Genomic DNA, 16,484 nt, shown 5'->3' on the forward strand with positions numbered 1-16,484 from the left:
TAATTATTAGTAATAAATTTTCATAATTTATTCATGCTTTGTTTGGAAGAGCAATAACTGGTGAAATTTTCTGTTCTTGCCTTAATATAGACATAAAGAGAGACATTTTGTAGGACATTATCATAAAAAGAAAACCACAAAGCTTTTCGTTGTGCTCTCTTCAGGTGAAATTCGCACAAAGTGAGTGAGTAATGATGAAGAACGGTCTAATAGACGCCGATCAACAAAGTCAAATCTGATTGAACATTCTCTACTGATGCATCATCACCTCCCAATGGTCTCGGTGGGAGGAGCCTGTTCAGTGTTCAGCTCTCCAATTGGAGGTGGCAGAGTCTGAGGCGGAGCCGCGAAGGCTGTTGTAGAATCCTCTTCATCAACATCTGTGATCGTGAGACGAGTTCGTGTTCCTCTTCTTCTTTGCACAAATAAGCAAAGCGAGTGGACAAACTCTTTTTGCCAACATAAGATGGGGTCCTTGGAATAGATAAATGTCGCTTCTAGTATTCGGAGATGCGTTATCCTTCGTCCTCTACTCAATATCTTGAATGCATCCACATTATAATGTGCAGCACAGTTTGCATTCTCAATCAAATGCTGTCCAGTAGCAGATGCACATGATGAACATCCTTCTTAACTGCAGGAATCAGACGTGGAGAGGTGAAAATCACTCTTGGATGAACAGTCAGATACGTGTTTGAGACATGTCTTTTGATTTGTTCCTCATATCTTTGTGACATTTTTCCCTTTCCAAGGAATCTTGATGTAGACTGGGCACTTTTCAGGACCAATCTTCCATTCATCTATAGCAGTGAGGAATTTGTACATAAACCTCCTGATGATACACTCAGGATATCCATTCCCACTGAGGATACCGGCAATCTTGTCCATCTCTGTATGAAGCTTGGAATTGGAACATATCCTCTAAGCTCGATTCACTAATACATTGATCAAACCAATCTTGTATCTTGTTGAACTAAAAGAGTCTCATCGAGTATACCGGCCAGTGAAAGTGGGCTTTCTATAGATGGACGTAGTAAACGATGATGCAGATCTCTCTACGAGGAGGTCCAGAAAGAGTAAGCAATTAGAACGTTCCAATTCCTTCGTGAACTTGAGGGCAGGATGAAGATAATTCAATTCATTCAAGAAGCGGTCACAGACTTCAGGAGATTCAAACAGGCAAAATGTGTCATCCACGTGTCTGTAGTAAACATTGGGGGATTAAGATACCTGCAACTTGGTCAACTTCTGCAGTTCTTGATAACAAACAAAAATGTTTGCTAATATTGGGCCCAAAGGAGAGCTCATGGCCACCCCATCCATTTGGACGAACATAATGTTATTGAAGCTAAACTCGACATCTCTTGCAGCCATGTTCATTAATTCCACGAAGACAGATTCAGAAATGGACGGATGCTCAAGTTCCACGTGATATAGCAAATGTGCGCATCTGTCGATGGTCTCTGTCAAAGAGACATTTGTAAACAGGGTATCAATGTCAAAAGAACACATTACATTCTCCAAAACCAGTTGGACACTTCTCCCTTATGGCATCAGCAAAAGTGAAAGAATCTTTGATGACGAACCTGGAGACAGACTCGAGCGCTGGTTGCAGTAACTCTCCCAGCCATTTCGCTAGCTGATGCTGGGCAGAGCCGATCATGGACAAAACTGGTCTCAGTGGAACATTCTGCTTGTGAATCTTCGGTCGACCGTACATCCTCGGATGCAAAGAGCCTACTAGCTTGATCCTCTTGTAATATTCCCTCGACAGTTCAACACGTTTATGCAGTTGGAGCAATCTCTTACTGATTTCATTCTCCAAGCGTGACGTACGGTCATGGTTATCCACACTTCCAGCTGTGGAAACTTGGACTGATGCTGTAGGATAACCAACATTTTGTTCATGTAGTCCACCTGGTTTAGAATAACCACACCAGAGCCGTTGTCAGGTTTACAGATGTGGATTTCAGGGTTGCTTCTTAAATTCTTCATGGCAGTCATGCATTCCCTGTATAAATAGAAGTCAGAAAGGTCATTTGGGGCCCCACCGTAGGCATATGTTAAATCACAAGGTTGAGCCTTCATCGCCTGATCTGCTTCAATGAAAACTGCATAATGTTTACTCAACAGCTCATAAAGAAGCTCAAACTCTGCAAAACTTCCTCTCTTGTATTGTCTCAAACACGTATCTGGCCGTTCGTCCAAGAGTGATTTTCACTCTCCACGTCTGATTCCTGCAATTAAGAAGGATATTCTGCCTGCCACAAAACTTAGCAATATTATTTATGAGTTCAAGTGTCAATGTGATGCTTGGTATGTAGGTAGAACTACCCAGACTCTGATTGACAGAATCAAACAGCATGTCCCTTTGTCCATCAGGAAAAACACTGTTGGTGCACGAATACAGCCGGTACGTGCTTGTAGGAAGGTCCCAGCATCAATCCCAACATTGTGTGTATCTGCCATTGGATTGCATTTGATTGAGAATGCAAACTGTGCTGCACATTATAATGTAGATGCATTCAAGATATTGAGTAGAGGACGAAGTACAACGCATCTCCAAATACTCGAAGTGACATTTATCTATTCCAAGGACCCCATGTTATGTCGGCAAAAAGAGTTTGTCCACTAGCTTTGCTTATTTGTGCAAAGAAGAAGAGTAACACGAACTCGTCTCACGATCATGGATGGTTATGAAGAAGATTCGACAACAGCCTTAGCGGCTCCGCCTCAGACTCTGCAACCTCCAATTGGGGAGCTGAACACTGAACAGGCTCCTCCCACCTCGACCATTGGGAGGTGACGATGACGTATCAGTCGACAACGTCCAATCAGAATTGACTTTGTTGATAGGTGTCTATTAGACTGTTCCTCATCATGACTCACTCACTTTGTGCGAATTTCACCTGAAGAGAGCACAACGAAAAGCTTTGTGGTTTTCTTTTAATGGTAATGTCCTTCAAAATGTCTCCGTTTATGTCTATATTCATGTTCTTGCTTTGTAAAATGGACGCAAGTTTATGTCCGTCATGGTAAAGTTGAATGTCTAATAATCAAAAGTGATAGATATACTGATGATGATGATGATGATGATGATGATCACTTTTTTTTTGTATACCTTGTCGAGGCTCGTGTGAGAACGAACACACAACGCACATCAAGGGGGCATGAGACAAGAGGGGAGGGAGTGGGAAGGACAAAACAGTGGGTAACAGAGACATTAGGAGATCTGTGGGAGGGAGAGGGATGGGACGGGGAACATGGGGAATAGAAGATGGAAATTACAGGGACTTTCAGGAAGGAAAGGAAGGAATTTGAAGGAAGTGGGCTTGGGTGGATTATCGGGGGTAGAAAAGATCGAGGATTTGGATGGGGGATGATAAGAGGTGGTGGTGAACAGCTGTTTTGAAGGCCTGGAGGGAAGAATGGAATTAAATAGAGTGACGGAGTTTATTCCAAAGGTGGGAAAAGAGGAATGAAAGGGTGAAGGTGAGCAGTGATTCGTGATTTTGGTAGTTTTACCAGAAGGGGGTTGTTGGCGGACCTTGAGCGCCCTGTGGAAATGTGGTGGGGACAAATCGCAGAGAGAGCGGGGGGGGGGGCGAGGCTGGAGAGGAGACGGTAGAAGACAGAAAGACCACCGACCAACCTGCGGTGATTCAGTGAGAGGCCCAAAGACTCAGCCTCATTGCGGGAGATGCCAATGATCCGAAATGCCTTGGTTTTGACAGTGTGAAGCCGAGAAAGGTGGGAGGTAGGAGCACCAGCCTGTGGGGGAGAGCAGTACTACATCAGGCTGTGGACAAAAGCTTTGTCAGTGGTCAGGAGCTCAGGTCGGCTGAGGAAGGACTTTGCACGACGGAGGATTCCCAGTCGGCGACTGGCTTTGGAGGCGAGGTTTGAAATGTAGCTTTCGCAGGAAAGGTCATGGCAGATGGTGAGACCCAGAAGCTTGAAAGAAAGGACTTCTTCCAGAAGATTGTTGAGAAAGTGGATGGGGGGGTTTTCGAAACGGTCCTTTCGAAGAGACATTGTGAGAGTGTGAGATTTGTCTGGATTGAAAGACATGTTCCACGTGTTGCACCAGTTTGTGGTTTTATCCAGATCTGCATTGAGTGAAGAAGCTGCTGCTTGTCAGTCTGAGGGATGACCGATGGTACGGCAGAGGGTGGAGTCATCGGCAAAGAGATTAAGAGGATTTTCTAGAGAGTCGGAGAGATCATTGATGAAAACCAGAAAAAGAACGGCCCAGAACGCTACCTTGAAGAACTCCAGCCTGCACAGGAAGAGGGGATGAAAGAACTCCATTTATGGCCACACGTTGACTGTGACAGGAGAGGAAGTCTGCGAGCCATGAGTGGAGATGGCCTTGGATACCATACGAAGAGAGTTTGGTGAGCACGGCAGGGTGCCAGACTGTGTCAAAAGCACGTGATATGTCCAGGGATACGGCTCGGATTTCATGTCTGGCATTGAGGATCTCCATTCATTGTTGGGAGAGCAGAAGCAGCATATCCAGGGTTGAGTGACCTGGTCTGAAACGAAATTGATGATCGGAAATCAAGCCATTGAAGAAGAGGAAGGATTTAATGTCTGAAGCGATGATGAATTCCTTAACCTTGCTGATGATTGGGAGAAGGCTGATTGGTCTGTAGTTGCAGGGATCTGTTTTTGCACCTTTTTTTTGCACCAGTGATGTTTGCTGATTTCCAAGCAGATGGTAGATGACCTTGAGCAAATGACAGGGTGAATAGAACAGAGAGACAGTGAGCAAGAGCAAAAGAGCAGTCTTTGAGGACATGTGGGCTGATGCCGTCTGGACCGGTTGCAGAATCTGAGTCGAGGTTTGACAGCAAGCTCTCCACCTTGTCAGGAGAAAAGGACACAGAGTCCAGGGACAGTTGGGTGCGACTGGGTAATGTGGGTAGAGAAAGTGATGGGTTTTGGACACAAGATTTAGCTGCAAACACCGAGTTTAGGCAATCAGCTTTTTCACGTGCGGTATCAGCAGTCAGGCCATTTGAGGTAAGGGAGGGATGGAGGGGGAACATACATCAGAAACAGATTTGATGAGACGCCACCAGGATTTTGAGGAGGGCGAGAGCTTTGAGAGTTCAGACTTGAGATTAGAAAGATGTTGTTTTCTGGCTCTCCTGAGGGTAGATACACGCTTGTTCCGAGCTTTATGGAAGGAACTGAGATTGCCCACAGTTGGGTTTGCTTTCCATGAGGCAAAGGGAAGTTGTTTCAGGACAACTGCCTCACCACAAGCTTCAGTGAACCAAGGGCGGGAGGAAGGGTAGGCCAACTGAAGACGATAGGGGATAAATCTGTGCATGAGGGAGAGCAAGTTTCTTTGAAAGAATTCCCAGGATGATTTGATGTTGGAGAAAGTAGCGATAGGAGACCAGTCTATAAGTTTGATGGCTGCTGGGAGACCCTGCCAGTCAGCTTCAGTGAAATGACAGACTCGACGGCGGTGAGGTGGTTCTCTGATAATAGCCAGAGAGATGTCCACTTTGACAAGGATGTAGTCAGAAGAACCGATTTGAGCGGAGGAAGAGCAGCAGATATTGTCAGGGAGATATGTCAAAATCAGATCCAGCAGAGATGGAGTAACATTGGTTGAGAACCGGGTCGGGAAGTTAACCAATTGAGTCAGTCCCAATGAGTCGCAGAAAGCTTTTGCTGAAGTGCCATGACAGGTGAGAGAGGTACCCACACCTAGCCAACTGGCATGATGACAATTGAAGTCGCCACATATGAAGAAGAGAGAGTTTGGATGAGAAGATAGAAGTTGGTCCATGTTTTCGGATAGTGAGGTGTATATGGGGTCATCACTGTTGGGTGGACGGTACAGTACACATATAAACATGAGGTGGGAGTGGAGGGGAAGCCGTAGCCAGAGGTATTCCTGGGGGTGTGGGGGAGTGAGGGCAGTGCATGGAGAGTGAGGAATAGAGTCTTTGATGAAGAGAGCAACTCCTCCACCAGGACGAGGCCCAGGTCTGTCATACCGGAGGAGGGAGTAACCAGGGAGAGTTACTTGGGAGTCAGACACGTCTTGGGGGAGGAAAGTTTCTGTTAGGCAGATTATGTCTGGTTTGTCAGTGACAACCTGTATGGAAAGATCTGAAAGGTTTGAGCGAAGGCACCGGATATTTGAGGTCCACACTTTTAATGAAGAGGTAGCGGAGGAGACTTTGGGTGCAGGGGGTGCGGGAGGGGTTGAGGGGGAGGGTAGGACAAGGGACGAGGGGGGGAGGTAAGGAGGGTTGTTGAAAGAGTGTGGGAGATTGCAGAATAGGAGGGGGAGGGGCCGGATGAGGAGGAGAAATGGCCCTGTGGTGCTGGGGGAGAGGGGGGACAAGAGAGGGGGAAGAAGGCAGTTGAGGATTTGAGGAGGTGGAGTGAAGAGGTGGAGGTGAGAGGGCAGTGGAAGGAGGCAGCGTTCTGGATGAGTCAGGGGGATCAATGTTTGGAGAAAAGTGAGGGGGGGGGTTTTGTGAGAGGTGAGAGGGAGGCTTGGAGGGAGAAGAGTGGGATGGTTGCTTTGAGAGTGAGGGTGAGTTAGCACTGAAATTGGAAAAAAAAGAATGGTTGATGGAAAGCAAACATTCATAGCAAACTGGGGGTTTTTTTTTAAAGTTTTAGGTCAGAGATGCGATTTTACACAATTCTTGATGGATGCAATAAAGGCGAATTCAGAGAATGGAGAGAAGAAATGCTGTAACAGTTGAATTTTTTAGGCAAGTTATGAAGGAGAGGTCAAATTGAGAGCAGTCTGTTTAAATAGCAGAAGAGTAGTGCATTATGATACAGTAAAGAGTACCACACATGTGAAAGAGGAAGATGAAGCATTATAAGAGATCGTTTTTGTTATTATTAATGTTTGAGAGAGTTTTCAACAGATTAGGTCATGGAAGTGTTGTAGAAGAAGAGGAGATTAAGAAGAAGAAGAAGAAGTATCGAGACTTGTGAGTGTGAAAGGAGAAAGGTAGCGTTTTTTTTTTTTTTTTGATTTAAGATAAGAAATAGAGTGATTACTTGGGGGGGATGGGGGACGTTAGGAAAGATGGAAATTGAAGGTAATGGGGAGAAAAAACAAATAAACACGATCGTACACCGAGGGGAACCGGTAAGCCTCAAGCACCCGGTAAGACAGGGTCGACAAAATCTCACAAAATAGCACGATTTTTGAAACAAAACCAAACTCGGAACACACATTAACATGTAGGTGAGAAAATAAACAGTTAAAACAGGACAGATAATGACCGGAAACTTAACTTTGAGATCGTCAGCAGAGAGCCCCGAAGGAGACCTGTCGACGCTCCAAACCCAGAACCGGAAGTCAACCGGAACCGGAACTAACAGTGATAGTGAAATTATGAATGCTTGTTTGATCACCAAAGAAGTATATTATCTCCTGAAGAAATACTTGTAAGTTGTGATTGTAATAAAGAAAGAAAAGGTCATGTATACCACCAAATCATATCCACAGCTCAGGAAACACGATGCCGATACACTATTCATATGAATATTAATATCACTGACAATGCAGCATATCAACATCTGCAATAAATTTTCCAAACCAATTAATTTTGCAAATTCTAGAGATTATGACATTCTTGAGGTTATAGTATCTGCGGAAATGAAATAAAGCCACGAACACTGGTGTCTCCAGGTGTTTATAGGCATTGCAATGTATCCAGCAATTCGTAGGTATGATGATCAGGCATTCCATGATATCAGTGACAAAAGTGGGGAAAAAAAAATTATCGTTAAGAAATCATTGCGGCCTATTCTGATTCAAGGCATTGTTGAGCAGGCCGAACAAAATGGCGAATTAAGTCCCCAGTGAGGTAACCCAGGATGTGCCTGAAGACTCCATCGAGAGCGAAGTGGCCGAGGATGCGCCTGATAAAGAATATAATTAAACTCGAGGGGGAGCACTCGGTAGAGTGCAAAACCTCCGCCGCCAATACTGCTGGGTCACTTAAATGAACCTGATATCCTATTCATTGTAGGTCAAAACGGATCAGACTCTACTGAACCACGATTGAATAAACTAAACGAGATCGACGCGCATGTTGATATGCCAAAAAAAAATAATCGAATTTTTTTTGAAAAAAAAGTTGCAAAACTTCTGGTTTTTTTCTCTAACAAATCTTTGGGGGGGGGTGGGTTGGAAATCACTTAAAACATGTAGAAATGCAAAAAAAAATTCAAATATTTTTCAAATAAAATCGAAATGTTTTTGAAAAAAAGTTACAAATTTTTTTTTTTCCTCTAACAAATTTATTTTTTTTTTGGTTGGAAATCACTTAAAATATGTAGAAATGCAAAAACAAAAATTCAAATATTTTTTCAAAATGCCTGCCATATCTGCCATATTGGACTTTGGACCAAGTCCAAAATCTAATGGCATGATCCTTAGACCATACCTCATCCCCCCACCAAGTTTTGTCGAAATCCGTCGAGGAGCTTTTCCGTAATAATGTTCACAAACAAACAAACAGACAGGGGTGAAAACAGTAACCTCCGTCCATCTTCGATGGCGGAGGTTAACTAGAGGGGGAGCACTCGGGAGAGTGCAAAACCTCAGCCGCCAATACTGCTGGGTCACTCAAGTGAACCTTATATCTTATTCATTAAATGTCAACAGTGCTGACAGAGTTATAGTTCTTTTCTCCAACATTTTTTTTTGGGGGGGGGGGGTTGGAAATCACTTAAAACATGTAGAAATGCAAAAAAAAGAAATCGAAATTTTGTTGAAAAAAAAGTTGCAAAAAATTTTTTTTCTCTAACAATTTTTTTTGGGGGTGGGGGTTGGAAATCACTTAAAACATGTAGAAATGCAAAAAAAATTCTCACAATTCTTTTTGGGGGGTAACAATTTTTTTTGGGGGGGGGTGAGGTTGGAAATCACTTAAAACATGTAGAAATGCAAAAAAAGAAATCGATATTTTGTTGAAAAAAAAGTTGCAGAAATTTTTTTTTCTCGAACAATTTTTTTTGGGGGGGGGGGTTTGGAATCACTTGAAACATGTAAAAATGCAAAAAAATTCTCTCACAATTTTTTTTGGGGGAGGGGGGGTTGGAAATCACTTAAAACATGTAGAAATGCAAAAAAAATTTTTTTTTTCTCTAACAATTTTTTTTTGGGGGGGGGGAACAAGTCCAAAATTTAATGGCATGATCCTTGGACCATACCTAACCCCCCCCACCAAGTTTCGTCAAAATCCATCGAGGAGTTTTTCCCTAATACTATTCACAAACAAACAAACAAACACACAAACAAAAAAACAAACAAACAGAAAGGGGTGAAAACAGTAACCTCCATCCATCTTCGAAGATGGCGGAGGTTAACAAACAAACAGAAAGGGGTGAAAACAGTAACCTCCATACATCTTCGAAGATGGCGGAGGTTAAAAATGCAAAAAAAAAAAAAAATTCTCGAACAATTTTTTTTGGGGGGGGGGACCAGGTCCAAAATCTAATGGCATGATCCTTGGACCATACCTAACCCCCCCCCCCCACCAAGTTTCGTCGAAATCCGTCGAGGAGTTTTTCCGTAATACTGTTCACAAAGAAACAAACAAACAAAGAAACAGAAAGGGGTGAAAACAGTAACCTCCGATCTTCGATGGCGGAGGTTAATAACGCCATTAATTGTCTTCAGAAGGGGTGTTTTAATTAATCCAAACACCCAATTTTCAGTGATGCACTTCCTTGGTGTTCCCTTAGTATGTATGCAAAGTTTCAGGATGCTAGGTTTTATTGTTTTGGAGTTATAGAGGAAACATCTCTCTCTCTCTCTCTCTCTCTCTCTCTCTCTCTCTCTCTCTCTCTCTCTCTCTCTCTCTCTCTCTCTCTCTCTCTCTCTCTCTCTCTCTCTCTCTCTCTCTCTCTCTCTCTCTCTCTCTCTCTCTCTCTCTCTCTCTCTCTCTCTCTCTCTCTCTCTCTCTCTCTCTCTCTCTCTCTCTCTCTCTCTCTCTCTCTCTCTCTCTCTCTCTCTCTCTCTCTCTCTCTCTCTCTCTCTCTCTCTCTCTCTCTCTCTCTCTCTCTCTCTCTCTCTCTCTCTCTCTCACAGCTCTCTCTCTCTCTCTCTCTCTCTCTCTCTCTCTCTCTCTCTCTCTCTCTCTCTCTCTCTCTCTCACAGCTCTCTCTCTCTCATAGATATCATATCCTGTGGGTCTGTCAATGCATAATTGATAACATGTCAAATGAACATAATTTGACTTTTGATCTTGAAAATGACTTTCAACGTCAAAATCGGGCATCCGCCCACATTACGTTTGGAATTCCAAACAAGTTCTTGACAGGTCTACTCTTTATTTTATTAGATGTGACTGTGAGGCAGCACTTCTGGGCAGGGTCCACTAAGAAAGCACCATATTGTGACGTGTGAAGGCGAATATACTTTGACCTTATGTTTGGGTAATTCCACGTAATAATGGACACTAGCATAACCCGCGCTCTGCGCGACATGTTGGGGTGGGTGTGTTTGAGAAAGGAACTGATGCAGACTATCAGTAGTAATTTTACTCTAATGCAGTAAGTGGAATACGATTTCACTGTTTCAGAACCATTTTATTTACTTTTTTTGTACCATGCATATGGTACAAAAAAAGTGGTCTTTGAGATAATGTAAGCCGAATATCACGTTACTCGAGCGCAGAACAAAGTCTAAGATAGCGCGACACGAAACCACAAACTCGGAAATAATATATAAGATGAACCATAAAATTTGAAAATGTATTTTTCAAAAGGATTTCTGTTGGACGGTGTTTAGTTAGGTCTGAATTTTCATAATTTATGCGATATCTACTCCGTGGATGATGTCACGTGATTTGGTGGCGATCTTGAAAGAACTGCCTCAACGTCTTCCAACGGTAAGTCATTCTGTCTGTTATCATTTTGTCTAAAATATGGCTATTTGATGAATGTTTCAATCCGAAGTAGTATTCGCTAATGAATATTACTAATATAGGATCAGGCTGTAAACTACTCATCAACATATTTGGTCCATTTCTCTCTGTGCCTATAGATCAACATCAATGAGGCATATGCAAGCAATGAGGCGTATACAAGCTGTTAGACAACCAAATGTTCGCTGATGTATGTAAGAGATTGTATAGATATCATAAAATGCCCCCTAGCATTGACTATCCAATATGTGATCGCATTGGTTACGTCCGTTACATTTCTGAGTTACGTCCGTTACAGTGAACTTTTCAAAATATTTTAACAAACAACAGACAGATCGTATCGTTGGAATATAGAAAGTATGCTACTAATGCTTAGTTTGCTTACCATGAATGAAAGGTATACTACAAATTCGTTATTTCACAGGATTTAAGAATTGTGCTATGGCCAATTTTAGTTGTGTCCATTTCGATGTTACGTCCGTTGCGCCTCTTAAATGTTGATTTTTGCTTTAGTAGTACACTACACAGTGGGGTTTGTACCAATATCAGAAAGACATAGAGACCAATTACGATATGTAATAAAGAAACTCTCTGTAATATGGCCAACCTTTTCAAAATTTCAACATTAGTGATGCAATTTTTGTCTCAATGTTATGTCCGTTACGCTGGAATTACCCGTTTTTAACTGTGAGCTTGGGTGCACTGCTTTGTATAATTTGTTGACAATGACCTATTGTCATGTTTGAAAGCATTGTTGATCCAAAATCCTTCATGACATCATAAACAAACTCATTACTTAATTATTTACTTAAATAGTTCCATTTAGTGCAAATAAAAGGATTTGGTAAAGAAACCAAGTTGATAAAAGCACAATGCAATTCAGTTTTTTTTTAATGTTTCAGTTTCATTTTGCTAACTCATGGACACCAACATGTGGTTGAAAGTCTGCGCCAGCGATGAACCCTTTTAAAGACAGCCAGTAGCCCTAATGAGTGTGTGGTACCTGCACAGGAATCTTTTTTCTTCATCGCAGATCTGTGCACATCGTTGTTCCACCAGCACGTAGTATCGGTGTTTCCGAATGGATGGCAAGTATGCATCATCGCTACGCCTGTATGCCTCCAATCCTAACGAGTTCCCTGCACAAGTATTATTGTTACTGAGTGTACGAATCGTCTTGGCTAATACATATGAATTGTTTTCTAGTGAATACAAAGTAATGTCTGGTATGTATAAACTATATATGAAGTCATTATGTCAATATGAAGTCAATATAAAAAGTCAGTTTGAAGTAATGACAGTAAATATGGTCATGACAGGTTAATATGAATTGCCAGAGCTAGTAAATGTGAAAAATATTCCAGATTGATAAATGAGGGGTTTGAAATTGTACAGTATTGGTATTACAAAAATCACATGTTCTGTAACTGGCCTTTTAGCCTGTCCCCCTCTCAGTGGGAGACAGGGTTTAGCAAGTGTGCACGTTTCACAAGGTAGAACAGAGTCCTCCCAGGTCTTGAAGTATCCACCTCCATTTTGACAAGGGATCACGATTCATGGCCCAAGCTGTGAAGTTTTCTTGTTATCAGAGTTTTGTTCTGAGAGCTTTTTTCAGGATCGTCACCGAGCCAGTTTCCAACTGTAGTTCGTTTGTCGTAATATTCCCAGGGATGGTTTTTAATATCTCTGTAATGCTCTTCTTCATCATTCCCGGTGCTCCAACTGGTACAATTTCAGCATTCTTCAGCTTCCAAGATCTTTTGACTTCATTTTTGAGATCCTGGTATTTGGTCATTTTCTTGATTTCTGCATTGTTTGCAACAAAATCACTGGGTACTGAAACCTCAATTGGCAATGCTGTCTTTTCGTTTTTGTACCAAAGTATGATATCCAGTCGCAATGCTTTGTTTTCTATGTTCACACTTGATGGGATCATGAGGTTATACATGAGCATTACATAATTTTTTTCAATAATTGCTTTTGGTTCATGTTTCCATGAGCTTTCTGAAACAGAGATGTTGAAATTTTTGCAGATGTTCCAGTGGATGACTTTCCACACTTTGTTTTGCCCTTGTGTGTACAGCTGTTCTGAGATGAGTTGTTTTCCATCCCTAATTGAGGAGGTGACTCATGCTTTCTGTTTCTACCTTGCAGAACCGACACTTATCCATTTGACTCAGTCCCGCCTTCTTCTTAAAACAATTATTGATGTGTCCTTGGTCTTGGGCATTTTTTTATGATTCGTTCTCCATCTCAGTTGAGCTGACATCTTCTTTGCCATTCCAATGAGCCTTCTTTGTCACTGCCCAACCTGTCAAACTCTTATTAATATCTCCCTGTTCTTTTTATTATTCTCTCAGTTTTTGGTGTATGTTTGTTGATATTTCGCTTTATATTTTTCCTTTGTCGTTATTTGCAATTGTTGGAGCTTTCTCAATGCTGTTTCGGTTTCATGTGTGACACCTATTCGCACCTGTATTCGGAATTTTTTTTGCAAGGTGAATTATAGATCCTTTTTCTGGCTTACTATCCTCATGTTTGCATACACATTGGATACGGTAGTCTGTTGGACTTTTCACGTACTCAGCTAATCCTGCAGTTATCATTTGGAGTACTTGGTTGAGTTAGATCAGCCATTACCTCCTTCTCGTCTCGGCAGGAAAAGTTGTGGATGGGTTATGACAAAACGAGGTGGATGAGTTGGGTCGGTGACAAGAATAAGCCATTTAGATTTTGGTTAAGGTCCAGATGCAGATCCAGCCTATCAGAGGGATAAAAACATAAATTGTTCAGCCTGGCACAGGTAAACACTCCACCGAGTACCGTTCTAGTTTCTATTCATTTTCTCTTCCAAATCGTGTTTATTTTCTTTCATTTCTCCGTCATTTGCACATCCTGTGTATCCCTCTTTATTTCTAGTTTGTTTATTTCTCCCTTTATGTCCCTCATCAATTGTCACATCCATTCCAGTCAACATTGCGCCAGACTCCTGACCCCCACTTGCACCCGTAGGAGGGGCTTCAGGTGGTGTCAGGAGCAAAGGAGGTTCCAAGTCTCTTCTCCTCCCCACTAGGCCCCACCACCAGCTCAACTCTTTCCATGTGTTCCACATAATCTGCAATTTAGTGGACATCTGACATCTTGTCCACATTCCCTTACGTGCTCGATTAGAGAATATATTCTCAATGCTCAATCGCTCTCCAATTTGATTTTAAATTTTCCTTGGGGAGGGTGTTGGGATGAATCGGGATGAAACGGAACAAACCAAGAAAGTCAACAGACACAAATATAGATGTGGAGACATGCAAACTTATTTACGGTGATGAAATAAATAAACCTAACCCGTCTAAGTGCCACACATGACACTCTTACTAAATAATGGGGAAAGCAGGTGAGGACTAAACGGACATGAAGCTGAGAATGTGCAGGGCGATTTTGCAGTACGAGAAGAGCAAGGGTGGCAGGAGTGATGCAGATGAGTCAATGGTATTGTGAGGAGGCGTCCATGTCTGAAGAGAGCAGTCCTCCCTATCCCGACGACGTAGCAAAATGGGAGACGAAGAGCAAGAGAGACAGAGTGATCTTCTTTCCAAGGTCCCACTTCCACTCTTCTTCACACACATCTGCAGACCCAGCCTTTGTGGATTCTGGCACAGCCTTCATCTGCCACAGGTCCTGTGATTGGCTGCCCGCTACTTGTGGGAGATGCCATTTTCTGGGCTGTCCCACCCCACGGGGTGGCCCCATTAATAATAGTAATAATAACAATATAATGTCTGTATCCCCTTTTCCGGGACCCACAGCACATCTCACCGCCATGGCTTTCATACAATGTCACATAAAATAAAACTACTTACTCTGACAAGTCCCTGATATATGGAAATCTAACCTACTCAAAACATACCGACCATAGTATTCTTATAACAATCGGGCTCTGGATCCTTCCCCCCTTCCCCCGCTCCAAATAACGATATTGTCAAATCTGTCTTTCCAGATCTTTGTCAATCCTGTCATTGCTGTCCTCCCCATGCTAATCATCTATTAATTTCTCATCTACATTCTGCACTCATTTAAATCTTAGAACTCAGGAAAATAAAAGTTTTCACTATTTCCACATTATAGTCTCGAATTTGAACACATTGGTCTTCTCAGTTGACAAGTTTTTTTTTTTTATCTTTTTTTAGGTTTAAATAAAGACCGGCTTTTTCACTTTCCTTCTTCACTGTCTGCAGCAATTTCATCAAGTCCTCTTTACTTTCTGCCGACGGAGTGATATCATCAGAATACCTGAGATTGCTGATATGATACTTCTTCCTCCAATCCTGACTCCATCTTCTACATCATCCAAGTTTGATTTTCTCATGGTCTCCTCACTATACAGATTGAACAAGTAAGCCGAGGGAATACATCCGTGTGTGACCCCTTTTCCAATTCCGAACCATTATGTCTCTCCAAACTCTGTTCTTACTGTAGCTTCTTGTTTAGTGTACTGGCTTCTTCTCAGACATATCAGGACATCCCCATTCCACCTCATAATACACATCAATTCATGATCAGCACAATGGAAAACTTTGCTATCTATACTATTAAAGTGAATTTGTATATACATTTGTTTATTTGTTTATATATGCTTCAAAAACGAAAAAAACTACTGAACCAAATAGAATAAAATTTTGCATGTTGCCTAAGGGTATCCCAAGTATGGTTTCTGTCTGGCTAGCATATCTGGGGGAGGGGGAGGGTGGGTTCAGGGTGGGGTGAAGACCCCAATTCTCTCTGTGAAATGTGTATCGGATAGCACCACCTAGTGGTATCCAGTAGAGTATTACAAATCATCTTCCTATTGTATAAATAAAGTTTAACCAACCTCATAATATGCATTACGGTGATGTTGAGATCTGAGAGAATAATTCAGAATTAAAAAAAATGTTTCATTTCACTCATTTTAAGTGGAAGTTCAAAACAAAGAATCCAACACTGAGCTTTGCAGCAAAGTGGAAATGTTTTTTGCACCCACCTTATACGGATATAAGCAGTAAGGATGATTGATGAAGGTGATGTTAGCTGACTTCCAAGCAGATGGAAGATGAACTCGGGCAAATTATCGAGTGAATAGAGCAGAATGTTTGGGAAGTACAACATGTTGTCTTTTGATTAACTCTGTCAGCAAAGTGACGGGTAGTTTTGTGAGTAATCTATAAAATAGATGCAGTACACCTTCCTTTGATAGTCCCTTGCTTTTTCCATGACCCAGCTCAGATTTGCGATTTGAACTCCAGTACTTCTTCCTCTTCTGAAACTTGCTTGCTCAATGCGTAATTCTCGCTCAATGAAGTCTTCTATTATGTGTTGAATGCACTCTAGTAATATCTTGCTGGCATGTGAAACCAAGGTAATGGCTTGGTTATTTGAACATTCTCTTGTGTCGTCTTTCTTTTGCAATAGTATGTAGACTGTCAGTTTCCCACCTTTTGGGCCATGCACTCTTGCTCCACATCTAGGTGCAGATAGCTGTTGAAATTTTGATTGCTCCAATCACCTTAAATAGTT

At 42.1% G+C, this 16,484-nt stretch overlaps 1 protein-coding gene and 1 long non-coding RNA gene across 2 annotated transcripts in view; one reads left to right on the top strand and one right to left on the bottom strand.

Annotated features, from left to right (window-relative positions):
* LOC147014792 (plasminogen-like) overlaps positions 1-16,484 on the bottom strand; it is a 75,674-nt gene that overhangs the window by 54,661 nt on the left and 4,529 nt on the right. The window contains exon 2 of the mRNA XM_085853075.1: positions 11,938-12,073. Within this exon, the coding sequence (XP_085709201.1) occupies positions 11,938-12,073 (136 nt within the window). The remainder of the gene's footprint in view (positions 1-11,937; positions 12,074-16,484) is intronic.
* LOC147014793 (uncharacterized) overlaps positions 1-16,484 on the top strand; it is an 82,262-nt gene that overhangs the window by 10,513 nt on the left and 55,265 nt on the right. Inside the window, exon 2 of the long non-coding RNA XR_015050912.1 lies at positions 15,167-15,324. This is a non-coding gene — a long non-coding RNA (uncharacterized LOC147014793). The remainder of the gene's footprint in view (positions 1-15,166; positions 15,325-16,484) is intronic.

Source organism: Eptatretus burgeri, chromosome 13 (genome assembly GCF_056783735.1).
Source record: "Eptatretus burgeri isolate ZD-2024b chromosome 13, Ebu_testis_v1, whole genome shotgun sequence".
In the NCBI taxonomy this organism is placed as follows: domain Eukaryota; kingdom Metazoa; phylum Chordata; class Myxini; order Myxiniformes; family Myxinidae; genus Eptatretus; species Eptatretus burgeri.